Source organism: Schistocerca americana, chromosome X, assembly GCF_021461395.2.
Source record: "Schistocerca americana isolate TAMUIC-IGC-003095 chromosome X, iqSchAmer2.1, whole genome shotgun sequence".
In the NCBI taxonomy this organism is placed as follows: Eukaryota; Metazoa; Arthropoda; class Insecta; order Orthoptera; family Acrididae; genus Schistocerca; species Schistocerca americana.
Window position 1 is genome coordinate 277,462,205 of NC_060130.1, and position 26,987 is coordinate 277,489,191.

The 26,987-nt window shown below is 43.2% G+C and overlaps 1 protein-coding gene across 3 annotated transcripts in view; it reads right to left on the bottom strand.

Annotated features, from left to right (window-relative positions):
• Positions 1–26,987, bottom strand: part of LOC124555377 — a 145,973-nt gene that overhangs the window by 100,099 nt on the left and 18,887 nt on the right. For 2 of the 3 annotated variants that reach the window (XM_047129269.1, XM_047129267.1), the window contains exons 2-3: positions 20,726–20,853; positions 7,150–7,313 (exon numbers count right to left, since the gene is read on the bottom strand). In XM_047129269.1, coding sequence (XP_046985225.1) covers positions 7,150–7,220 — 71 coding nt within the window. In that variant the 5' untranslated portion in view covers positions 7,221–7,313; positions 20,726–20,853. The remainder of the gene's footprint in view (positions 1–7,149; positions 7,314–20,725; positions 20,854–26,987) is intronic. The other variant, XM_047129268.1, reaches the window with a different exon arrangement.

Consider the following 26,987-nt stretch of genomic DNA (forward strand, 5'->3'; position numbering starts at 1 on the left):
ATCTGGCATGATACACATTGCTGGAAGTCCTAATTCTGCAGGAAGATGTCCATTTACTCCTTTACATGTGTAGGAACTTACCAGATCAGGCATCAACTGTGTGATCCCTGTATTGTCAGGTGGCTAAACCAAAAGGATACATAACGACCCCTAACATGTCAGATTGGCTATCATGTTGGCTATCATGTTGGCTTTGAGGTGCAAATAACAGCCTACACAGTTGGTTCGTACTATAGAAAAATTTGGGAAATTAAGGTCAAATCTAGAAAAAGAGCATCTTGATGCGATCAACGGTCATACTAGAGACACTACGCAACACATCCGTGCAAAGCTTCATAAGGTTTTCACTGTGGTGTCTATTTCGCGACCAATCAGAACTTACTTTCCGAACAACCCCACATAATAATAGGAGGCAACCTCAATGGTCATGTAGGATGAGTAAGAAAAAAGTATCACCAATATCATGGTGGAAACAGATATGGCACTGTCAATGAGGACGGGATACAGATTCTGGATTTTGCTCAAGCACATGGGCTTATGGTGGCCAACACATTCTTCAAGAAGAACCATACACATCTGATAACCTATACAAGTGGTGTGCACAAGACTCAATTTGACCATCTGCTTACAAGATGCAACCTGAAGCTAGTAACCTCAAGTTGAATATCCACAATGAAAATCATCCTCAAATCACTGGAGTGCAGAGAATCAAAGCTCAGCTCACCGCTGCTCTTACGGCCATCAACATAGACACAGACCAGCCAGTATCAGGCACATGGGACAGCATTACCAGCCAAGTTCACTGTGCAATAAATAACATTCTTAGCAGGACAAAACCAGGCAAACATGCAATCAATAAAGAAGTCTGGTGGTGGAATTAAGATGGCCGAACAGCTGTGAGGGAGAAGAAGACTTTTAAACTACTGTTCCAGTCCCACACTAATGAAGATCTGCAACGCTACAAGATGCAAAAACTGGCTGCCAAGAGAGCAGTTGCAGAATCTCTTACTACTATCGTGTGCACAATGAAATAGATAAACCTGAAGGAGTAAATAAAATTTATTACCTCGCCAAAGTATGCCACCAAGCAACCCAGGACAGTGGTCATGTCAAACACAAAGGACGAAAACCATTAACTCCTTCAAGGCCATCTCAACATTCTCTGCAGATGGAGTGATCACTTCTCCAAAATCAGCAATGAGGAATTTGACCATCCTCCAATACTGAGTGCTGAACCATTTGGTGGATTTGTACTACCAATCACCATCCAGGAGGTCAAGGAAGTGGTCAAGAAGATGAAGAATGGGAAGATTACTGGCCCTCATGACATACCAGCTAAAGTATAGAAGATCCTTGGCCACAAATGTGCCTCAATTATTACTACCTTCTTCAACAGAATCATTGATGATACAATCCCAGCAGTCTGGACAACTAGCAATCTGGAAGAGAAAAGGTGATGTGACAAAATGCTCACAGTATCGACCAATTCAACTGCTTTGTGACATCATGATGATCATTGAGCAGGTTACAGGCACCAGCCAATTGTTTCTATCACCCCAAATAAATGCACATTTATCAAAGCGGAACCACAGATGCCATGAATGCCACTCAGTTACTTATTGAGAAACACTTTGAGAAGATATTCATACAACATTCCTAGATCTGGAAAGGCTTTTGACCACGTCCCATATCACCTTATGTAGCATGCTTTAAGATCTCAATGTCTCTGAAGCTTATGTCCGATGGGTCCAATTGCTGTATCAAAATGTCTCCAGCAACGTCTGATGCGAAGTGGGAACATCACTCCCTTTTACTATCAATGTCTGAGTACATCAAGGTTCAGCACTGTCACCTCAACTTTTGTATGGACACTGTGACATATGACCTACAGTCACCCCACCCTTGGTTTTACTAGCAAGCAAACACCATGAAGACCTCCAGGAACAGATGCAGCAATGGAATCAATGACTTGGTAAATTTGGTCTTCGGCTGAATATCAAGAAGACAGAATATATGGAGTGTGGTGTTCAACTGATGGGACCATCAAAGTCGGTGGAGAAGACCTGAAGAAAGAGGAGCAATTCAAATATCTTGGCTCACTCATACACAGTGATGATAAAAGTCTCCCAGACGTTTGTGCCCATGTTAAAACAACCTGGATGAAATGGCGACATGTGACTGGCATCATGTGTGATCGCCGTATGCCTTTCTGAAGTCAAAGGCTTATAGGACTATAGTACACCCAATTACACTTTACAGGTCGGAGTGTTGGCCAACGACAGCTAAGCATGAGCACACTCTCCACGTGATGGAAATGCGTATGCTTCGGTGGTCCCTTGGACTTATCCGATTTGACAATGCAACAAACGTCTATGTTCTTTTGGTGACTTACAGTTGCACCCATCTCAGACAAACTACAGGAAAGCAGGTTAAGATGGTACGGACATGTCACGCACAGTAAAGGAGACACTGTGGCAAGAACAGCTATGCACCAGGTCGTAAATGGCTGATGACCTCGTGGCAGACCCAAGAAGGATATGGAATTCATCAATGTCACCTATGAAGATAGCCTTAGCAGACCCAAATGGAGGCATGTGTGTCAACAAGTGGACCCTGCTAGCATGGGATGAATGCTAAAAAGAAGAAGATTTATTTTACCTGTCTAGTTCCATAGGACCCAACTGAGTAGAGGCAAATCTTCGTGATCATGGAATGAGTCCATATATGAAATTGCACTTCGTGCAACTGTTTCAGCATCATGGTCGGCCTCATCTTAACGCTGCTGTTAGGCGTGTTGACATGGGGCTGGAGAAGGCACTGATGGCAGAGGGAATGGCTCACATTGCAGTGGTGCCAGCTGAGTCTATCAACAGATCGGTTTTGCTAGGCATGGCCTGCACCTCAATAGGTATGAGACAGGGAGGCTGGCAAAGCTTATAGGTGACAGTGTAATGGGCAGTGGTGGGATCACTCACGGGAAAATTCCTGCAGTAGTTTGGTGTTATAGCTGCACCCTTTTTAGACTGAAGTCAGCTGATAGTTATCTATGTTTAAAGGAAGTATCTCTAACAAACGAATCATCTTCAAAGGGAGGGGCCTGGTATCCAAGTAGTGGTGGAATTAGCTTATTTCATCGAAATATAATAGGTATTAGTGAAAGTTAGTGAACTGCTTATAGATGTTGACTTTGACAATATTGGTATATCGGAGCACCACTTAAATAATTTGACAATTCAGAGGCTTCCTTTACCAGAATACAGGTTGGCTGTCTGTTTTTCAAGGAGTGAGGGAGTGGCCATGTACATAAAAAACAGTATTCCATTTGAGTCCATAGACATGTCATGGCACTGCACTGAATAGATATTTTAATGTTGTGCAGGGGCAGTTGAATTTAGTGAAACTGAACTTCTAATTGTTGTTGTTAATAGGTCCCCTAACTCTGACTTCAGATCATTTCTGCTCATACTACAGAGGGTTCTTCGTTCACTTTATAGGAAGTACAAAAAATTAGTTACGTGTGGTGACTTCCATATGAATTTTGTATGTGATTGTGCAAGAAAAAGAATGCTGGAAGACCTCCTTAATTCATATGATCTGACACACACTGTGTTTTTTGCAACCAGGGTGCAGGGAACAGTAGCACAGCCACAGACAATATTTTTATTCATTCTTCATTACTAGATGCACATCCTGTTAGTAAAAGGGTGACTGGCCTTTCAGACCATGATACACAAATTTTAACACTAAACGGTTTTTTTCTTACACAAACAAATATTATATATAATTACAAACTATGTAGAAAAGCTAATCCAATAGCAACAGAGTTTTTACACTTATTTTTAAGGGACAAGAGTAGCAGATGTTCATAGCACCGATAACATACACAACAAATTTAATGCTTTCCTTACACATTTCTCAAGCTCTTTGAAAGTTGCTTTCTATTTTAACATTCTAAACAGGGTACTAGCAGTTAAAGGCAGCTGGGGTGGCTGACTACTGGGATAATGATATCATGTGGCACAAAGTGGGAATTATATCAAAATGTTATAAGTAGTCAAAATCGAGCTAAAGAAACAGCATAGAAATGTGCTTAAAAATGTTACCAGGAAAAGGAGTATGTGGTAGGCAAATAGAATAGATAATTCACAGGATAAAATTAAAACCATATGGTCAGTTGTGAAGGAAGTGTCTGGTCAGCAGCACAAGGTCAACAATATACAGTTAGTTCATAGTAAAATTATTTCTGTATGTCAGATATATGTACAGTATTTAACACTCACTTTCTGAGAATTGCTGGTGAATTAAATAAAAACATAGTTTCTACAGGGAATCATATACCTCTTGGAAAATGCCTTTCCGAGGCTGATGTCTGAAATACTCCTCTGTGATACTGACAACGGTGTGATTGAGTCAATAATTAAATCACTAAAGAGTAAGGACTCTCATGGATATGATGGCATACCTAGAAGAATATTGAAGTATTGGGCTACACATGTTAGCCCTGTACTTAGCCATATTTGTAATTTTTCCTTTAATAATGGTCAGTTTCCTGAACGATTAAAGTATTCAGTAGTAAAGCTGTTTCATAAAAAGGAAGAAAGGGATAATGCAGACAATTTTAGACCTATTTCTATGCCATTAGTATTTGCTAGAGTTATCGAAAAGAGTGTATGTAAGGACAATTGATCATTTTATTTCACGTAATTTGCTATCAACTGCACAGTTCTGTTTTAGAAGTGGTTCAACAACTGAAAATGCTATATTCTCTTTTCTCTGTGAGGTACTGGATGGATTAAACAAAACGTTTCAAATGCTAGGCACCTTTTTTTATTTAATTAAGGTGTTTGTGTTGATCACAAAATATTGCTCCAGAAGTTGGACCATTATGGAACACGGGGAATAGTTCACAATTAGTTTACGTCTTACTTTAACAACAGACAGCAAAAGGTCATTATTTACAGAGTTCAGAATGGCTATGATGTGGGGTCTGAGTGAGGCACGGTCAACTGAGGTTGGGGATGCCCCAGGGATCAGTGCTGGGGCCACTCCTGTTCCTTATTTAAATAAATGATATGCCCTCTAGTCTTACAGGTAATTCTAAAATGTTTCTGTTTGCTGACGACACTAGCTTGGTAGTGAAGGATGTTGTGTGCAGCACTGGGACTGTTTCAAATAGTGCAGTTCATGACATAACTTCATGGCTTGTAGAAAATAAACTAACACTAAATCACAGTAAGACTCAGTTTTTACAGTTTCTAATATATAATTCAACAAAACCCGAAGTTTTAATTTCACAGAATGGGCATATGATTAGTGAAACTGAACAGTTCAAATTCCTTGGTGTTCAGACAGATAGCTAACTGTCATGGAAAGCCCACATTCAGGATCTCGTTCAAAGACTTACTGCTGCCATTTTTACAATTCGAATGGTATCTGAAGCAAGTGATAGATTCACACAAGAAGTAGTCTACTTTGCTTATTTTCATTTGCTTATTGCGTACAATATTATTTTTTGGGGTAACTCTTCCCCTTCTCAAAGAATATTTTTGGCTGAGAAACAGCAGAAATCAAATCTGCATTTGAACCACACTCCCTCAATTCTTGTGCAGAAAGGTGCGCAGCATACTGCTGCATCTATTTCCGATAAGCTACCACAAGAAGTCAAAAGTCTTAGAAGTAATACATGCACTTTCAAATCCTAACTGAAGAGTTTCCTCATGGGTCACTTCTCCTATTTTGTCGAGGAGTTTCTCGAAAAATTAAGCCGATTCCTGTGTTATATTGTTGATTGTATTTACATAAACTTATGGCTTGTCTTTTTTGGGTTCATAAACATTTAATTTTATCTGTAATTACTTTTATGTTGTAATTTCACGTACTGACACATTCCATGACCTTTGAGATTTGCTCCTCAATTTGGTCCTACAGAACTAGATGTGTAAAATAAATAAAAAAATGAAATGTAGAGAAATCATATACATATGACAAGCTGCGTGTCTATACTACCATATCAACAGTACAACACAGGGATTGGCTTCATTTTTGCAAGAGCCCTGACAGATTATAAGGAGTGATCCACAAGTAAATTCTTCAGTTTAGACTTGAAAGTGCATGGATTACAGCTAATTTTTTTAGTTCTTATGGTAGCCTGTTGAAAATGGATGCAGTAAAATGCTGCATGCCCTTCTGCACAAGAGTCAAGGAGATGTGATCCAAACACAGATCGGATTTATGCCTAGTATTAACAGAGTGCAGAGTGAAAGCTTTTAACTATTGTGAATATAAGTTCATACTGTTTACAATAAATGACATTAAAGAAAATATATATTATTGGGAGACCAATGTCAGAATGCCCAGATTCTGAAACAGGAGTCGACAAGAGGTTCATGAACTTATACTACATACTCCTCAAACTACCTATTTCTTAGACAAAAATACTTTTTGTGAATGGAAGAGTAACCCCAGAATACAATATCATGTGTCATAAGCAAATGAAAATAAACAATCAAGACTAAGTTTCATGTTGGACTATCACTTATTTCATACATTGTGTACATGTCTCCAGCCACTTGGCAAGCAATGAAAACCATGTTTGAAAAAAGTTTTCCTCTGAAAGTAATACATTTTTAACAGAAGTCTACAATAAAACCATGGATTATCCAAAGAATAACTGTATCTTGTACGAAAAAAAAGGAACACTACATTTCAGCCAGAAACAGCTCTAATGTTTATGATGTAGCTCATTACAGGAAATACTGCAGAATAATAAGCAAAGTAATACAGATATCTAAGCAAATCACTATGAGAAGAAGATAGCAACATTAGGCAACTAAATAAAAACAGTATGGGATATAGTGGAGGAGGAGACTGGTAAAACTGTAATGGAACAGGAGCCGATAGCTTTAAGCATAGATGATACACTGCAAACAGGTGTGTGTAGTGTGGCAAAACTCTTTAGCAAATAAATCTCTGATGCTAAAAGCAAAGGATTGGCAGGGTCAGTAAATAATGCCCTACAATACCTGAGATTAGTCTTTACTAATAAATTCAGTTACATTTTCTTCGCCAAAAGAAATAGCATCCATACTAAAATCTTTAAAATCCGAGCATTCTAGTGGTTATGATAAAACATCAACAAAGTTAATTAACCCTTTTGCAGCCGTGGGTGTGTATACACATCCTGCTACGCCATTTCCCCATGTGCTGTGGTTAGCGTACATTTGTTACTTGGATTTTCCTACAGTGCTATGGACTTCTGTATGCTTCCTGAACCACTGACCTCTCACTGCTATGAATGAGTGACATCCATGTATCTGTGAACAAAAAAGTTTTGAGTATTTATCATTCAACACATGTGCCTCACTAGATGCTATCATTTGCAAAAAAACTTCGTTTTGATATCTTGAATCATTTATGAGATATGAGGATTGTTATTACCATGTGATCTGTGATGTGCAATGACGTGAAAGGCTGCACTGCAAGTGACCATCCGTTGGATATGAAACCCAATAACTTTAAAATGAAACGAGATATCATTCGCTCTCAATTTAAAATAAAGTTTTGATATCTTATCTACATTTCATTCCCTGCAATGTACGAGCTAAAATCAACCATACGCAAAGTTTACACAGTGTGTATCTACCTCTCCAAACTCTTTAAAACTGGGTGCAATGTTTCACTTAATTTGATGCAGCACAGTATGTATGTTGAATAATGAGAAGAAATTCAGTACTGCATCAAATGAATTAATTTGCTCCACTGATTGTGAGAGGTTATCGGACCAAACAGCGAGGTCATCAGTCCCGCGATTCCAAAGTTAGTCACAGAAGAAAGACGGTCCACCAAAAGTGGACGGATCCAGTCAGGGGCGTCAATTATAACATAATAAACATTAACAGGGTTGCCTCAAGTGAAATTCCCTGATTTCCAGAGAAGTTTTAGCATTTTTCCTTGACAAACTTTGAGATCTCAAGGGTAAGTTAAGACATAAGTTGAAAATCTGTCTTGTGCAGCTAAAATACAAGAAACAATAGTGCAAGCAAGGAAATAATTTAAAAACTTGCAAGTAGATGGCGTTTCCTGATGCGAGCAAAAATCTTCATTACTAACATCAATATCTTTCATAATGAACTGTTTTTAGATGGAGAAAGCAAGCCAAATGGTATGTGTGTTTCATTAAGACCAATGATGTTATTTTATTTCAATAAAACAAAACACATTTGGTGACAAAAATACGCATTTTCTTGGAGTCACAAGACAGATTTAAAATACCTTCACTAACTTCAGAAATAACCTCAGAAACAAGTATGTCTCTTCTTTCAAGAGTATAAGGCAGGGAAGAATTGTGTAAACCAACACTGTAGGTGACTGCCTGTAAAGTGTCGGTTCTGCTATGTTCGTTACTGTCGGTTATTACCCACTGTGGTATATCTATTATTTTACATGTATTTTGTGATTTTTCTATCGAGAAATACATAAGTACATAGCGTACAAACCACCAGCGACTGACAATTTTCTTCTTGTTATCGTCCATACTTTTTAACATATGAACTACTTCTGAAGTGCCAAAAGGTACTAGAACAAATAAATTGTCTAAGAATGCCACACTGTACAATTTACTCGTGGTGAGACAGTCGCTATTCCTGAAATCCATCACCCATGGCCTCTGACCTGCTGAGGGTCACTGCAGTCCTGGCTGCAAGGATAAATCATGAAAATCCGCTGCATTACACCACACACAGACAGACCTGGCCTGTAGGCAGGTTGGTGATACTAGATACAGCAGGCAAGGCCTGCACATTAATGGAAACTGAATGGCTTCAGATCAGCACACCCGGTCCATTACAGATATCTGCAGAAACGGCCTGTAGTTTTGGCCTGTCACAGAAATCCATTCATGTGGCTAGCTATTCATGAGCCACAGATGGCATGTTGATGAAATGGGACCACGGTGATCAATCATGCAACATGTAACTTGTTCAAATACTCTGAGAATCAATAATAATGAGGATAGGTAGCAGCTTACTATAAAGGTGGTTGCTGAGCTGCAGATAGGCATGTAGAAAAGACAACCACACTCTCACAACCAAATTTTCAGCCATGGCTTTTGTCAGAAAATGAGAGCGCACACACATTCACACAATCACTCAGACACAACTCATGCACATGTGACCGCCATCTCCGGCCACTGTGTCTACAGTCTCTGAGAATCAGATCCAAACAAACACTACTCATGCTTCCCTGCATCTCGTCAGCAGCTGCTAAGCTAGCAGCAAGAAGTGGTGGCAGCACTGACTGCAAGCTGAAGGGAGTGGTAGGGACGAGAGAAGCAGTAGTAATGAAGGAGTAGGGAAGTGGCGCACGTGCTCAGCAGCACCCAGCCAGTGACAATGCATGACACCTCAGTAAACAACCATTTCACCTACTGAAACAAAAGTGAGATTTTTCCATTTTTTTTTTCTTCAAATTTCCCTTATATTCCCCTGATGCTTTTGAAATTCCCTGCTATTCCCTGATTTCCAGAACCTATGGCAACCATGATTAAACACACGCAGTAAAAGGTATAAAAGGTGAGACCAAATTTAAAAGGGTCATAGACAGAGAAGACTGGAAAAGAAGTCTCAACCACAACCAACCTGCCTCTGCTCAAAGACTAAAGTAGAAACTTACAAGTGGAAATAAAAGCCACTTTCACGGAGGAAACTGAGGACCAGTTCAGTCAACCGAGAATCATTTGCTAATATCAAATTTAAGGAATCAGGAAGACTATACTCAGCACGAAGGGCCGAAAGAAGGGGACATTCCATCAATATGTGAGATATCGTCGGTCTGGCTTCACAAACACATTGTGGGGGTGGGTCGTTACGCAGGAGGAAATAATGGGCGAGTCTGGTATGACCAATGCGTAAACAGCATAAAACAGTGGACTCCCTCAGAGAGGAGTGGAAGGAAGAGCGCCAAATTGCAGTAGACTCCTTGACTGTGCGGAGTTTATTACTATAAGAAGTAGTGCACCAGATGTCATAATATTTTTGGGCAAAGAGAGATTTGATGTAGATCCGCATATCTGCGCATCCCTCGTTCGCAAAGAGCACAGGGTAAACGGAATGGTCGTGGAATTGGTGAACGGCAATTGCGTAAGAAACCAGGAGTTGGCTCCATTGTATGGGGAAAGGGGGGGGGGGGGGGGGGGAACCCCTCTTCTGTAAGGAGACTATCAACAAAACTAGCGCAAAAGGCACCAATAGCCAGATGCACCCCACAATGGTGAACAGGGTCAATCAGTTTCAAAGTGGAAGGAGCTGCTGATCCATAAACGTGACTACCATAATCTAGTCTGGACAAGACCAGACCACAGCAAAGATGGAGAACAGTGGAACAGTCTGCACCCCAAGATGTGTGGGCCAGGAGGCAGAGAGCATTAAGCTTCCGCAAACATGCAGTCTTTAGGTGGCAAATGCGGGGCACCCATGTCAGCTTGTTATCAAATATAAGGCCCAAGAAACTGGATTGCTACAACACAGAAGAGCTGGTCGACTAAATGAAGTTCTGGATCGGGGTGTACGGTGGGTTGACGACAAAAAGGCATAACCTGCGTTTTGGAGGGAGACAACTGGAAACCATGGGAGGTGGCCCACGCACAGGCCCAATTGGATGGCACCTTGATCCGGTGCACAGCAGGTGCTATTGAGTGAGAGCTGCACCAGACGCAAAAATGTCGATGTACAACGCCGGGTAACCAGAGGCCCAACAGAGGTCACAAGTCTATTGATGGCAACGAGGAAGAGAGTGACACTTAGCACACAACCCTGTGGGATACCATTCTTTTGAATCCTAGGGGTGCTGAGTAAAGTGGCACTAGAACCCGGAAGAGGCAGTGAAATAAAAGCTCGCGGATAAAAGTCGGAAGGGGACCAAGGAACCCCCAGTCGTACGCCTTATGTAGGTCGAAAAGGGAGCATGACAAGGTGCCAGCAGTGAGTAAAAGCCTGCCGGATAGCTGATTCCTATCTGAGTAAATGGTCAGTTTGAGATTGTCCTGACCGAAAGCCACAGTGATATGGGGGCAAAAGGCCTCGAGATTCAAGTATCCAACATAATCTGAAGCTCCCCATTCTCTCGAGCAGATTACATAGGCTAATTGGACAGTAGCTGTCGAGAGACTGGGTTCTTCCTGGGCTTAAGGATGGGGATAAGTATACTGTCTCGCCATTGTGACGGAAAAGCACTCCTGAGCCAAATGCAGTTGAAGACACTGAGTAGGAGTTGCCTCTGGGGAACGTCAAAGTGTTCGATAATCTGGCTGTGAATGGAATCTGGGCCTGTGGTCATGTCTCATGAAGAGGTTGGTTGGTTTAAAAGGGGGGGGGGGGGGGGGGGGGGGAGGACCAACCAGTGAGGTCATGGGTCCCTTGGTACAGAAAAATAATTACACAAGGGAAAAAAGAAAAGAAAGGAGACGCACGGCACAATAACAGAAGGAAAAACCAGAAAACGACAAAAGGAAAACCAACACTACTATGGACAAAACAGGAAAAAAACCAAAGAGAAGCAAGAAACGGATACAATGGGTGAAAACAAGAGAGCAACGACCATGGCTGGCCGACCACGAGAATAAAAAGGAAATGCCAGCCACTCTGCGACACATTAAAACATCCACCCTAAAAGCATTAGAATGGAGAACACAAAGAGATAAAGGACATGTGCTAAAACTTATACAGAATGATAAAACCCACCATCACCTGCAAAATATAAGACTAAATTAGCCGCTGAGGCTTTGTCAGCTAAAATTAATGGCAATTGGTCCGGTAACTGAAGAGAGTGTCGCAGGGCAGCCAAAGAAGGACAGTTCACTAAGATACGGGCCACTGTAAGCTGGGTGCAGCACCAACACTGAGGTGGGTCATCATGGCACAGGAGGTAGCCGTGTGTCATCCAAGCGTGGTCACTGCAGAGCCGGCAGAGAAGCACAGAGTCCCTGCGAGAGGCCTGCATGGAGGACTATCATACATTCGTAGTCTCCTTAATGGCAAGCGGTTTGTTGTGCGTGCTGAGGTGATGCCATTTCGTCTCCCAAAACTGCAAAACCTTGCAGCATAGTACTGACACACTTTGGTTGCAGAGAAGCCAATTTCCGTAAGCAGTTTATGCATAGCCTGTTTGCCCAGCTTGTCAGCAAGTTCGTTGCCTAGGATTCCAATGTGACCTGGGGTCCAGACAAACACCACTGAATGACTGGACTGTTCCAGGGCATGAATGGACACCTGGGTGGCCACTACCGATGGATGACGAGGGTAGCACTGGTAGACAGCTTGTAGGCTGCTCAAGGAGTCAGTACACAAAAGAAACTACTCCCCAGGGCATGAACAGATGTGCTCAAGAGCACGAGATGCAGCCACCAGCTCAGCAGTGAAAACACTGCAGCCATTGGGCAAGAAATGCTGTTCAATATGTCCTTCATGGACATATGCGAATCCAACATGAGCATCAGCCATTGAGCCGTTGGTGTAAACCACTTTGTGCCTCAGTACATGTCAAGAATCTAGAGGAAGGGGCAGCAGAGAACCGTAGCCTTAAGTGAGTCCTTAGGGCCATGTGAAAGGTCCACGCAAAGCAAATGGCCAAGGTGTACACCATGGACGTGTACATGAATGGACCTCAAGTATAGGTGGTAAAGGACTCCAGTTTGGAAAGAAGGGATCGGACACCAATTGGAAGCCCTGGCCTGGGCCACCGATGTGGGAGATGAACCACCGTGGGTGGGCAAATGAGATGGTGATTCAGATGTGCAGGAGAACTATGAACGTGTGCAAAGTAAGTGGCCAGTAGTTGTGCTGCCAACCCTGCAACGGAGGGACTCCGACCTCCACACGGACGCTGGTCACCAGACTCGTCCTAAAAGCTCCTGTCGCTAGGCAAACACTACAGTGGTGCACTGGGTCGAGTAAATGCAACACTGAGGGCGCCACCAAACAAACTCCCATAGTCAAGGCGAGGGCATTGAGATGCTGCCAGCACTTCTGCTTAAGCTGATGAAGGTGAGGAAGGCAAGTCAATCGGGGGTCAAAAACCAGTAGTAAGAATCGATATGTCTCCATCTCTCCACTACGGTGAGTAGACCGTCATTAAGGCAAAATTCTGATTCTGGATGAATGGTATGATGCCGACAGAAGTGCGTAACACACGTCTTTGCAGCCGAAAACTGGAACCCGTGAGCTAGAGCCCATGACTGCGCCTTGTGGATGGCTCCCTGTAGGCGCTGCTCAGAAACACCAGTACTGGTGGAAAAATACGAAATGCAGAAGTTGTCTGCATACAGAGAAGATGAGACGGATGGCCTGACAGCTGTTGCTAGACTGTCAATGGCCACTAAAAATAGACACTCAATACAGAGCCCTGAGGGACCCCATTCTCCTGGATATGGAGGGAACTAAGGGAGGCACCAACTTGGACACGGAAAGTACGAAGCGACAGGGAGTTTTGGATAAAAATTGGGAATGGGCCTCGGAAACCCCACTCCTATAATGTGGCAAGGACATGATGTTGCCAGGTGGTGACATACGCTTTTTCTAAATCAAAAAGACGGCAACCACGGATTGGCGTAGCGAAAAGGGTGTTCGGATGGCAAACTCAAGGGACACAAGATTATCAGCGGTAGAGCAACCCTTGCGGAAGCCGCCCTGACATGGAACCAGTGGGCCACATGACTCCAGGACCCAACCCAACTGCCAACACACCATATCTTCCTGTAGCTTACAAAGAATGTCGGTGAGGCTGATGGGCCAATAGCTATCCGCATCAAGCAGGTTTTCACCGGGTTTGAGCACCAGAATGATGGTGCTGTCCTGCCACTGCGATGGAAGAACGCCATCACACCAGATCCGGTTGAAGATGACAAGGAGATGTCGTATGTAGTAAGATGAGAGATGTTTAATCATCTGACTGGATTCAATCTGGTCCAGGAGCTGTGTCGGGGCAATATGCAAGGCACTGAGGAGTTCCCACTCAGTAAATGGGGTGTTATAGGATCCACTGTGGCATGTAGTGAACGAGAGGACTTTCCCTTCCAGCTGGTCTTTGAGAGTGCGAAAGGCTGGCGGGTAATTCTCAAATGCAGAGACTCGAGCTTAGTGCTCGGCAATTGCGTTTGCGTCCGTAGATAACACACAATTTATGTTAACATTGTGTGGGCCCTGTCTAAAGCCCACCTGGGCAGGCATACTTGGGCCTGACACTAGGGCAGTGACAGGAAAATGACTACCACACAGGTTGTCATGTGCTCTCCAGTGGACAGATGGAAGAAGTCCTGGGCTAAAAATTGATAAATCAACGGCCGAATAACTACCATGAGCCACACTGAAATGTGTGGTGGCCACAGTACTTAAGAGGCAGAAGTTGAATTGAGACAGTAAAGTTTCGACATCTCTGCCTCGGCCAGTAAGCACAGTGCCACCCCACAAGGGGTTATGGGCATTAATATCTCCCAAAAATAAGAAAGGTTTAGGGAGTTTATCAATCAGTGCAGCTAATACATTCATTCAGGGATACTGCACCATCTGGAGGAAGATATACATTGCAGACAGTTATTTCCTGTGCCGCCCTTATTCTGACAACCACAGCTTCAAGAGGGGTTTGAAGGGGGCACAGGTTCACTACAGAAAGCTTAAGACATGAACGCAAACCCTACCTGACACACTATTACAGTCGCTATGGTTCCTGTAGTATCCCTTATAGTTGCGGAGAGCGGGGCACTACTGGGAACCAGGTTTCCTGGAAGGCAATGCATAAATCAGGTGTAAAGCAGCCAGGCAGTGGAAAAAACTGCCGCAATTTCACTGGACGATGATATAATGAGATTGGGAAGGCATGCAGAATTCAATGAGGCAGTTTACGCCTCAGGGTCACCTGCTGCCACCAACTTTTTCCCTGACCAGTCTATACCCATTTTGGCTGAGGGTTCGGCGAGACCTAGGTCCTCAGTGGATGCCAGACTCTCCACCTCATCTGCAGATGCAGAGCTTGTGGGTAGCGGTGGTGTGGGTGCCACCGCAATTCCCTTTGTCTTGGGGACCTTCTTTTTAAATTTCTCTCCCTGCTCCATAGGTTTCCCTGGTTGGGAGGACTTCACTGATTCAGTCTCCAGGACTGAGGATGAGCATGAGGCCCTACAACCAGCTGCTTTTGGCCTCTTCAGCCACTGGCGGGTGTCATCTTTCCCACTAGCAAAAATCTGGGAAGGGAGTGACCCAACGGACCCCTTCCTAGCGAGAGGAGACTACGACTTGCGCTTCTCCGCCTCAGAAGTGGGGATTGATATCCCCAATGGTTGGGGGGCTGTTGCTGCCAAAGTAGGTGGTGCGGGAGTGACAGGTAGGGAAGTGCCCCTCACCATCAAGGGGGCAGGTGTAGTCTTCTGGTTCTGAGAGGTGACAGGAATGCGAGGAACTGATGGGGCGATAACTGTTCTTGCAGCAGCAGCGTAAAGGAGGTCACAGCCACATGATGTAGGCACTCAAATTTCCTCTTAGCCTCAGTGTAGGTTAGTCGGTCCATGGTCTTATATTCCATGATTTTCCTCTCTGTAAAATCCTGCAGTCTGGCGAGCAAGGCGAATGATGCTCTCCACAGTTGACACAGATGGGAGATGGGGCACATGGAGTATTCCGGTGTGATAGACGTCCACAATCTTGGCCTGTGACACTGCAAGTGCAGCGGGGAGATATGGCCGAACTTCCAGCACTTAAAGTATCACGTTCTCTTCAAAGATGAGTGTCGCATACGCCTTCAATCAGACAATAGTCGGAGATGTGTTTGGAGGCCATCTGGTCAGGCTAAATGCCTTAGACAAACTGTCCAGCGAGTGCAGCAAGGTGGAGATTATCTGATGTTTTGGGGTGGCATTATGTGGGGCCGACGCATGCCGCTGGTGGTCATGGAAGGCGCTTTAACAGCTGTATGATACGTGAATGCTGTCCTCCAACAGATAGTGCAACCATTTCGGCAGCATATTGGTGAGGCAATTGTTTTCATGGACGACAATTCGCGCCCCTATCGTGCACATCTTGTAAATGACTTCCTTCAGGATAACGACATTGCTCAACTGGAATGGCCAGCATGTTCTCCAGACATGAACCCTATCGAACATGCCTGGGATAGATTGGAAAGGGCTGTTTATGGATGACGTGACCCACCTACCACTTGGAGGGATCTACACCAAATCGCTGTTGAGGAGTGGGACAATCTGGACCAACAGTGCCTTGATGAACTTGTAGATAGTATGCCACGACGAATACAGGCATGCACCAAAGCACGAGAATGTGCTACTAGGTATTATCAATTTGTAATGAATAGAAACAGTAACTCTGAATGAAGCTCAGTACAGTCACCTGCATCTTCATTGCACTCTTTCCTTGTATAAGTGAAAGTCAACTCCAAAAACACAACATTCTGCAATACCAATGAAGACTGTGGTTCTGAGCACTCATTTTGGATTTCCTCCCTGATGTAAATGTTCACACTTTATTACACTGACAAAGGCAGTAGGCCCTTTAATTAATGTAATTCCCTTTGAGCATATAATATCGGACATAAATAACAATTCAATATCACACATAGACCACTCACATGGATGAATGAAGTAGGAATGTAACAGAAATTTCTTAAAGTCACACTGATATCACGACACCCATTTGTCTTGCACTCCTTTATACGGCTGCCATCAAACCTTGGACTAGTAAAAAGTTTAAAAATCAACACTTCCAGTTTCACAAACTGACAGTCAATTTACATCACCATATGCACCTATTTTCAGAAAATTCCTGTCATTCTAATAAGGAAAAAAATTACATCCATTGTCTCATAATACAATCTTTCCACATTAGCTTCCAATAAAATTGACTAATAAGGGCACTACACCGATGCCGAATCTCACAATTGTTCCCAACATATGCACGATATATTCTGAAATCTACCTGCTGCTTAAAAAAGAATAATTGATATGAGGACTTTCATAAGTACACACAATTACTACATCACACAATTTTAATTACATCACTACATCTAGCTTACACTTTTCCAAGATGACTTACATAAAATACAGGGCAATTCAAAAAATATTTAGAAACTGACATGGCACATCAGGGACACAACCAGGATCACATAGGAAAGGGGGAGGGGGGGGGGGGGGTCACAAAAGCAACACAAGAGGGTGCTATGGTCACATGAGGGCACTGCTGTATAAATATGGGCGGAGTGCACAGAGACTATTCTGTTCACACCTTGGAGTAACATAGCTACATACATGTACTGTGAAATGATTGAAATGCATTCAATTTATGGCGCAGCCAAGTGCAATGGACTAGAAGTTGTGCAATTGTACCGTGCAAAATGTCTCAACAGAAAGTTGCCGTGCCACAATTATTCACCACTGTACATCGCCGACTGTGCAAAACTGGCTGATTCCATGTGCACAAGCTGGATGCTCGTTGGCAGCAGAAGGTATCGTTCTCTAAAGGGTGCAGCATAATCCATCAATAAGGACACGAGACGTATCCTGTGCTACAAATATCCCCCAACCCTTCATATGGTGCACTGTACATAGTGAAGGACAGCATCCGTTTCATTTTCTGTGCACCCAGGCATTGTAACTGGGGCACTACGACAAGCACAGAGGGTTTGCACAATGGTTTCTGCAGGAATCCACTGCAAACAAAAGCTTCACTGGACACTATATGTATGAAAGCCTCACAATGCTAATTTACCCTTAATGTGTGGTCTGGCATTGTCAGACTGTTTGACACGGCTGTACATTCTCCCAGATTGACTTTATGGTCGCAGCTATGTCTTATTCCTGCGAGAGGTTCCGCTGGACACGCTGAATAATGTTCACATTACTATTCATTACCGTATTTGATTTCAGCACAACAGAGCCCGAGTGCATTTCAGCAAATAAGTGAGGGCACATCTGCAGGCAACCTTTCCTGGCGACTAGATTGGTCACAGTGGGCCTGTCACATGGCCACTACGATCACTATCTGTCCCCAACAGATTTTTTCTTGTGAGGATATCTGAGGGACCTTTGCTTGAAAAGCCTTTTACATCGCTGGAGGACCTAGTGGGCGGGATTGCTGCAGCAGCAGGATGTCTTCGGGCTACACCACGTATCTCTGAGAGGGTGCACTGTTCAATGCAGCATCATCATCAGGCGAGTGTCTGTGCATCTGGACAAAACTTTTGAGCATTTCCTGTAATGGGCATCCATTTGAAGGCTGTGACCAAATAACCGCAATGTAATTTGGCAGTCCCAGATGGCCTTTACAACATCCGGTTCCTATGTGACTACTGATCCTTGTTGTATGCTTGACATGCCATCTCAGTTTGTAAACGCTTCTTTCAATCACCCTGTATAATGTATAGTGTGAGAGACTCATTTAATCCTGCAGTCTGTAAAGTTCCCCCAACCTATTCAGCAGTGGCATCTTTTAATGCAGCGGCGTCTTTTAACTAGATTAACTCATGTTTTAATTTAAACAATATTCAAAAGTTAACTAATTCTGGAATCCAAAGTTAAAACTCTCCACAGTAACATAGGCAATACTAAGTTCCTGATTTATGAAATTATCAACTAACTACCTGCTGCTAAATGTAAGTCATAGTAGTCATCGAGAAAACCAGTTCTGTGTTGATGGCTAAGTTAAAGCAGTATATGTAGATAGTGAAACATTGCACCAAGTACATGAGAGTTGAGAAGAAACACAGAAAGTCAAGATAAGCATCTCTAAATGACATACATCCACATAAAATTTGTGTTCAACTTCACCACTATACACAGCTTTGAGAAAATCTGGCTTTTATGGTATACACCTCCGTAGTTTATTACGGATTAGAGATTCTACCTATATTTCTCTTAACTCCAAGTAAATTTGCAAGGTCAGCACTCAATGCTATTCACACTTAATTCCACACAACCATAGAAGTCTGCTGTGCCAACTGGCAAATTTGTGTTTGGTACATCTACATTAAAGTCATTAAAGAAACAGCGGGTATTGAACTGCTGCTATCCAACAGCATTAAGTGACTGGCCACAGAAGGACCACATTTATGTTCCTTCAGTTTCACATAATCATTATCTTCCTTCTAATGTGGAGCGACATGGAACAGTAATCCTGATGTTTGGTGTTAATAGCAACAAGAAAGAGCTTATGGTAAGGTGTACCTATCAAGCACATGTGATAATTTTCTTGTTAGACACCCAGTAGTAAATTCAAGCTTCTGAATCTTTAGAATTTGAGTATTCTTACAGCACTTTAGCAACCTGGAACCCCAGTGCAATTTTAATCGCAAATGAGTCAAAGGACCAAGTAGCACTGCAATTTTAACCAGGAAGAGATGACACTGGGTGACTAATTTATGTGCCTATCCTGGGAGCTGAATTATTAATAAACAGCGCTCGTAGCCATAGAAGTGAATAATGTATGAGCAAATTTGTTTCAGGTCCATTTATGTCAACTATAGATTAGTTCTGATTTAAATTATTTCGAAAGGGAGTTTGTTTCTGTCCTGATTAAGCTACACACACACACACACACACACACACACACACACACACACACACACTCTACAGAAGTATTCACTGATGAGAAATACTAACTAGTGAAAGATAACAAGCTGATGTACCAGCAAAAGCATCTTCTAGTATGACATATCACAAGAGAGGGAAATGAGTGAAATACACAGTGTGTTGTCAAACACAGTCAAACACCACAAAGAAATGCGAGACCTACTGACATAGTAGTATTACCAATCAAATGGAATACAAGGAAAACATCAGCCATTTTTAAACACTGTTCAAATGCAGAGGGTGCCATTCTCTAACAAAGAGTACACTTTGGCTTCCATCATCAGAGTCCCAACATGGAGCATGTAGCTGTGAGGTGAGGAATTTCTAAATAAAACCATACTTAAATGAAAGCATAGGCACAAACATAAATATATTGTTTGTCAGGCCCACTGCTTCACAATCACCAAAACTGCAAGACACAAAAAAATGAGTGACTTAAATTAGCAACTTCAGTAACATCCTACAATTTTGCAGTCATGAAGAAGAGTTGCCATTTTTTATTCAAAATTAAGTTTGTTCATCATCTGGTCTTCACTGCTCATGTAACTACTCGAGGATAGTATTCTGCAAACAAATAATATGTCACAAAAGCCTGAAAAGCACCCTTCAGCCAAATAAGCAGAGGGGGTAACAGTGTAGTCTCTGCCTATCGAACACTTTTCAGATTCTGCGATCAGTCAGTTATGTTACAAGTACAAATCTTATGAAAAACCATAGGCAGAAACAGATTAAACACAACAGGAACAAATGTCCATTAATATTTGTGGAGGAGATCTGCAATAATTGTTTAACATCTTGAGAAATCTAATAATTCAATTTGAGAACTGCTAAATATTTCATTATATTTTGCATGTTATGGTAATGAACCATTTTTACTGTAACAATTCAAAACTTCTCATCAGACAACGACAGATTTTCAATTTAAACTGTTAATCTACAATAAGCTTTTTCTTTCTTGGGCAGTAAAAACAGGACATACCATGTCTGTAAGCCAATGTCTCAATATGTAGCATCAACTGTGTTTGTGAATTTTTAAGTTTAGCACATTTTCAACTTTACAAGTAGTAATGAATTTTCAACAAGTAGATACTGAAACTACTGTACTACCTTGCTTCTTTCTTATCTTCAGAAATGCAAGCAAATGAAGATTTCCCTTGTGGCAAACTATCATTACTTTATGTAATATATGGTTGTTGCTAATAAGAATTATGTTTCACTGAACCATCACCAAGGACCTGGAATAAACAAAAATCATTTACACAAAATAAGCAATTCAAAAAACCCATCATGATTACATTTATTACGCTTCATTTATAACAACGTAGTGCATAAATCACTTGCCAGAAATTATTTACCTAGATGTATTTCAAGTGTTACATTAGCACTGCCCACTCATTCACAATTTCATGTTACTTGAGACTACTTTAAACATGCTAACAATCCAGCAATTATTGTCATGTAGTCATCAGAATCATGTGACAAGCAGGAGAGTATGGTTTTCAATGAATGCCAGCACTCAATACTGAAAGCAGGTTTAGCACACAAAATATGATAGGCTCATTAATGGATCTAAACTACCACCTACACAAAGATTGTTCCTTTTTAAGAGCAAAACTGAATTTCCTCAAACAATCAAATGTCTGTCACTGTTAACATTCAAAAATCTTGCAGAGCGCATAAACATAAAATGACAAATACTGGAAACAGATAAGAACCCAAATTAGAACTTGAACACTGCTAAATCAAGCTGGATGAAGCACTAGTTGTGGTATATTGTTCCTCCTGAAAAAATAGCAACCTACTGCTTCAGAAGATTTTTCTGAATTCAGTACTGAATTCTGGCCTTGAATCTTGTCAAAGTACCACTGTGTATGGTGCATTTGAGAATTCTCCCACTCTGGTCACGTTGACACATCCACATCGCCACTACGATGCTTGAAATTTAGAGCCTCCCACTGAGGTTTCATAATCAACTTGTTTGTTTTAAAGACCATTATATGGGGAGTCTTCATAAGCAATCTACACCTCAGGACTAATAGGGCTTAATACAGATGAAACAGATGACATCTAAGACAGCTGAATGGCTGTCAGCCAAAATATCAAGGTGTAACAGCACAAGTCAAAGTCAGGGTCCATTGCTGTTTCCAGGGCATTTGTCACAGTAAGTCACTGAAGCATTTTGCCGTACTGGCTGCTTCCTGGAAAACGACCCAGTTTTCCTGACAGTGACCAAACTTCAGCAAGTGTCAATATACTTTAAGTAAATGGCAGCCCTCATCCCCCACATTAGCAATGACTTCACTGGACTGAAAATATGCGGCAGCCCTTGTCTTCCGCATTAACAAATCCACTCTCTCCATACATATAACTCCACGCTAGCAGATCAGGTCATTGGCATGACAAGGCCATACACAACACCCACTGCATGTCAGTCTTTGCTGCAGGGTTGATGAAATTTTCCCTACGCAGTTACCATCAATGTAGCTGAGCTGCAAACCAACAACCACTGCCTGACAGTCTTGCCACCTGGTGGCCAGTGCTCTGCCACTACCAACGCAAGAGTACCCACCTGGACAGTTCAGCTGTCTTCCACTGGGCTGGTTTGGATTGCAGACACGGTGCACTATTTTTTTGTGATTGAAAGTAAAAAGCTTTAACAACAAATTGGTTGCAAACAGTGCCTGCATCTCCCCTCGTCACTAATGAGCTATTCACACACTCCATTCATCCAGATTCCTGTTACAGTGATAAAATGTCAGCATCATCTGGCTGTAATCCCAGAACGTCATGGAATACCCGTCACGCTGAGAAAACTTTAACAATCAATTCCAATCTGGTGAAATGATACAACAGCAGGTGGAGTTACTGGCCGACGCATCAAGCATCTACCTTAAGCATTCCTGTAATGAATGGCTCACCTGCCGACATACATCAGCAAAGACCTGGGCAACAATGTTCGCATCCCATACTAACAAAGGTCTCTGCAAATATATATAGAGTGACAAAAACCCACCGTCAAGTATAAAACATAAAATTAAATTAGCCAATGAGGCGATGTCAGCTAAAATTAATGGCAACGAGTCCAGTAACTGAAGAGTCCATCGCAGGGCAGCAAAAGAAGGACAGCTCAACAAGATATGGCCCACTGTCAGCCGGGCACCACACTGACACTGAGGTGGGTCATCACGGCGCAGGAGGTAGTCGTGTGTCACCCAAGCGTGGCCTATGCAGAGCCGGCAGAAAACCACAGAGTCCCTGCGAGAGGCCTGCATGGAGGACTACCACACATTAATCGTCTCTTTAATGGCATGCAGTTTGTTGTGTGTGCTGAGGTGATGCCATTTCGTCTCCCAAATCCGCAAATCCTTACGGCGTGGTACTGAACGCAGGTCAGTTGCAGAGCACCCGATGTCCATAAGCGGTTTCCTCGTAGCCTGTTTGGCCAGCCTGTCTGCAAGTTTGTTGCCTGGGATTCCGACGTGACCAGGGGTCCAAACAAACACCACTGAATGACTGGACCATTCCAGGGCATAGATGGACTCCTGGATGGTCACTACCAAATGATGATGAGGGTAGCACTGGTCGATAGCTTGTAGGCTGCTCAAGGAGTCAGTACACAGAAGAAACGACTCCCCAGGGCATGAACGGATGTGCTCAACAACACGATATATAGCCTCCAGCTCAGCAGTGAAAACTCTGCAGCCATCGGGCAAGGAATGCTGTTCAATATGTCCTCCATGGACATCCATGAATCCAACACGAGCATCAGCCATCGAGCCATCGGTGGAAACCACTTCGAGGCCTCGGTACATGCCAAGAATCGAGAGGATGGTTGGATGGATGATTGGTTGGTTGGTTGGTTGGTTGGTTTAGAGGCGGGAGAAGGGACGAAACTATGAGGTCATAAGTCCCTTGGTCCTAAAAAAACAATGCCACAAGTGTGAGAATAAAACAGACGAAACATATAACACAAAACGGAAAGAAGGACAAGCCACAAGAATGAAGGGAAGGCAACGAACACTAAAAGCAACAAAAGAGGACAAGAAAACAACAGAAAGGCACTAGCAACAGAAGAGAGTAAAACATGAAAGCAGATTAGAGTGGCTAGCCAACCACAAGAATAAAAAGGGAAAGCAAGCCACTCTGCAGTACAATAAAACCTTCACCCTAAAAGCACTAGGGTGGAGGACACAGAGGGACAGAGACATGCGCTAAAACTTAGATACAAGTATAAAACCCACTCTCACGGATAAAACGTAAAACTAAAGCTGCTGTGAGGCTTTGTCGCCCAACACCAAAGGTAGGGTGCTGGGAAAGTTAAAAGTCTGCTGCAGAGTGGCTAAAAGTGGGAAGTCCAGCAAGAGGTGGGACAACAGTCATTTGGTAGCCACAGCAACACTGAGGTGGGTCGTCGCAACGGAGTAGGTAACCACGCGTTAGCCACGTATGGTCAATCCTGAGCTGGCAGAGGACAACTGATTCCCTGCAAGAGGCCTGCATAGAAGACTTCCACACATTCATAGTCTCCTTAATGACACGCAGTTTGTTGTGCGTGCTGTTATGCCATTCCGTCTCCCAAAGCTGGAAAACCCTGCAGTGTAAGACAGAATGCAGGTCAGCTTCGGAGATGCCTACATCTACATCTACACGATTACTCTGCAATTCACATTTAAGTGTTTGGCAGAGGTTTCATCGAACCACAATCATACTACCTCTCTACCATTCCACTCCCGAACAGCGCGCAGGAAAAACGAACACCTAAATCTTTCTGTTCGAGCTATCTCCAGAAGCGGTTTCCACATCGCCTGTTTGGCCAGCCTGTCGGCAAGTTCGCTGCCCGGGATTCCGACGTGTCCTGGGGTCCACACAAACACCACAGAATGGCAGGACTGGTCCAGGGCATATATGGACTCCTGAATAGACACTACCAGAGGGTGACGAGGGTAACACTGGTCGATAGCTTGTAGGCCGCTCAATGAGCCAGTACACAGGAGAAATGACTCGCCAGGGCATGAGTGCATGTACTCAAGGGCACGAGATATGGCCACCAGCTTTGCAGTGAAAACACTGCAACCAACTAGCAACGAATGCTGCTCAGTATGTCCTCCATGAACATATGCAAAGCCACGTGACCATCAGCAATTGAGCTGTCAGTGTAAACCACTTCAGAGCCCCGGAATACGTCAAGAATCGAGAGGAAGTGAAAGCGGAAAGTGGTGGGCTTAACGGGGTCCTTAGGGCCATGAAAAAGGTCCAGATGAAGCTGCGGCCTAAGTCTACACCCTGGAGGTGTAGGTGAATGGACCTCAAGTAAAGGCAAGGACTCCAGTTCAGAAAGAAGGGATCGGACACCAACAGCAATTGGAAGCCCTGACCTGCTCCGCCAATGCGGGAGATTAAACACCATGGGTGGGAAAATGAGACGGTGATTCGGATGTGCAGGAAAACTATGAACATGTGCAACATAACTGGCTAGAATTTGTGGATGCCTAACCTGCAATGGAGGGACTCCAGCCTCCACAAGGACACTGGTCACCGGACTTGTCCTAAAAGCTCCTGTTGCTAGGCGAACACAACAGTGGTGCACTGGGTCAAGTAAACGCAATGCTGACGGGGCCGCCGAACCATAAACCAGACTCCCATACTCAAGGTGTGATTGAACAAGGGCTCTGCAGAGCTGCAACAGTGTAGACCGATCTGCACCCCAATTGGTGTTACTCAGGCAGCAGTGGGCATTGAGGTGCTGCCAGCACTTCCACTTAAGCTTACAAAGGTGAGGAAGCCAAGTCAATCGGGTGTCGAAAACCAGTCCTAAAAATCTGTGTGTCTCCACTACTGTGAGTGGATCGTTATTAAGGTAAAGTTCTGGTTCTGGATGAATGGTACGATGCTGACAAAAGTGCACAACCCATTACTTTGCGGCTGAAAACAGGAAACCGTGGGCTAGAGCCCATGAATGCACCTTGTGGATGGCTCCCTGTAGACGCCGCTCAGTAACATAAGTACTGGTGGAACAGTACGAAATGCAGAAGTCATCTTCATACAGAGAAGGTGAAATGGACGGCCCTACAGCTGCTGCTAGAACATTAATGACAACTAAAAATAGACACTTGACAAGGTCCTACTCAAGTCTGGATTTATTGTTAAGTATGAGTGGGAGTGGGAGGGCTAGGCCCAGTTCCGGGGGATCGAGCAATACAGGCTCCGACAGAGATAGTGAGTGGCGCGCTTCAGAATAGGGAACTCTCTCAACCCAAATACGCCCCCAAGGTACAGGATACAGGATCACGGTTGGGTGCAGAACATCGGAAACCAATGTAGGCCCTGCAATGATCATAATACAGACTTTTCTTGTCTTCTCAAACCTTAAGTCGGAAGAATGTATATAATAGGATATAACAAAATTATGGCCGTTACGCAATCATACCAACAACCAGGGCACAATTCTCAATAATGATACCTTAATTTTCAGACTTTTATACAAAGATTTAAACAGTACGTATGTACATAAAACTAGAAAAATGTAATCAACCAAGTCACAGAGTACAACTGCTAGTAGCTGTAAAACATTTGGTAATAATAGTATTTTCAACTGTATGCTGATTGAACACTCCACGGCACCCTGTCGAAAGGCTCTTCTAGTTGCTTGCCATTAAACAAATTGCCATTCAACAGCAAACATTAACAACAACAGGAATATCAACAGCACTCTGTTGAAAAGTAGTAATCTTACCAACAGTATTTAATAATCACAGAACAATGAACTATTTGGTTGTAACAGTAATTTCGACTGTATGCTCACTGAACACTCAACGGCATTCTGTCGAAGGGCTCTTCTTAGTGCTTGCCGTTAAACAAATTGTCATTCAACAGTGCACGTTAATGACAACACGAAAATCGGGGAACACTACAAGAAAGAAACAACACTAATCTGCAAGATGCAAACTTGCAGATCAAGTTGACAATCTACCATTTAACGGTGAACACACACACGTGCGACCACAGGCAGAGTCAAATTGTCCAACAGTGAGCGTCGCTCTACCAGGAGGCAATCTCGTCGATGCAACCGTGAGGACAGCAAAATAAATAGCAAACAACTGGCCCATACTAGCAACCACGAGTCTAGTCTGCGTGAGGCAGCTTCGAACAACAATGGCCACAGTTTCACAGACCAAAGGCCACAGTTAAACCACCACATCCTCTTCAACGGGGTGGGGGGTACAATGCATAAGGAAAGAGCAGTCTTAACACAAGAAGCCAGGAACTCGATAATACAAATGGCAGAACATCGTGCTTCATGCCTCAAAACACACCGCCCTTCTGGATGAGTCGCAAAACAAACTGCGACGAGGCATGGCTTCCCACAACA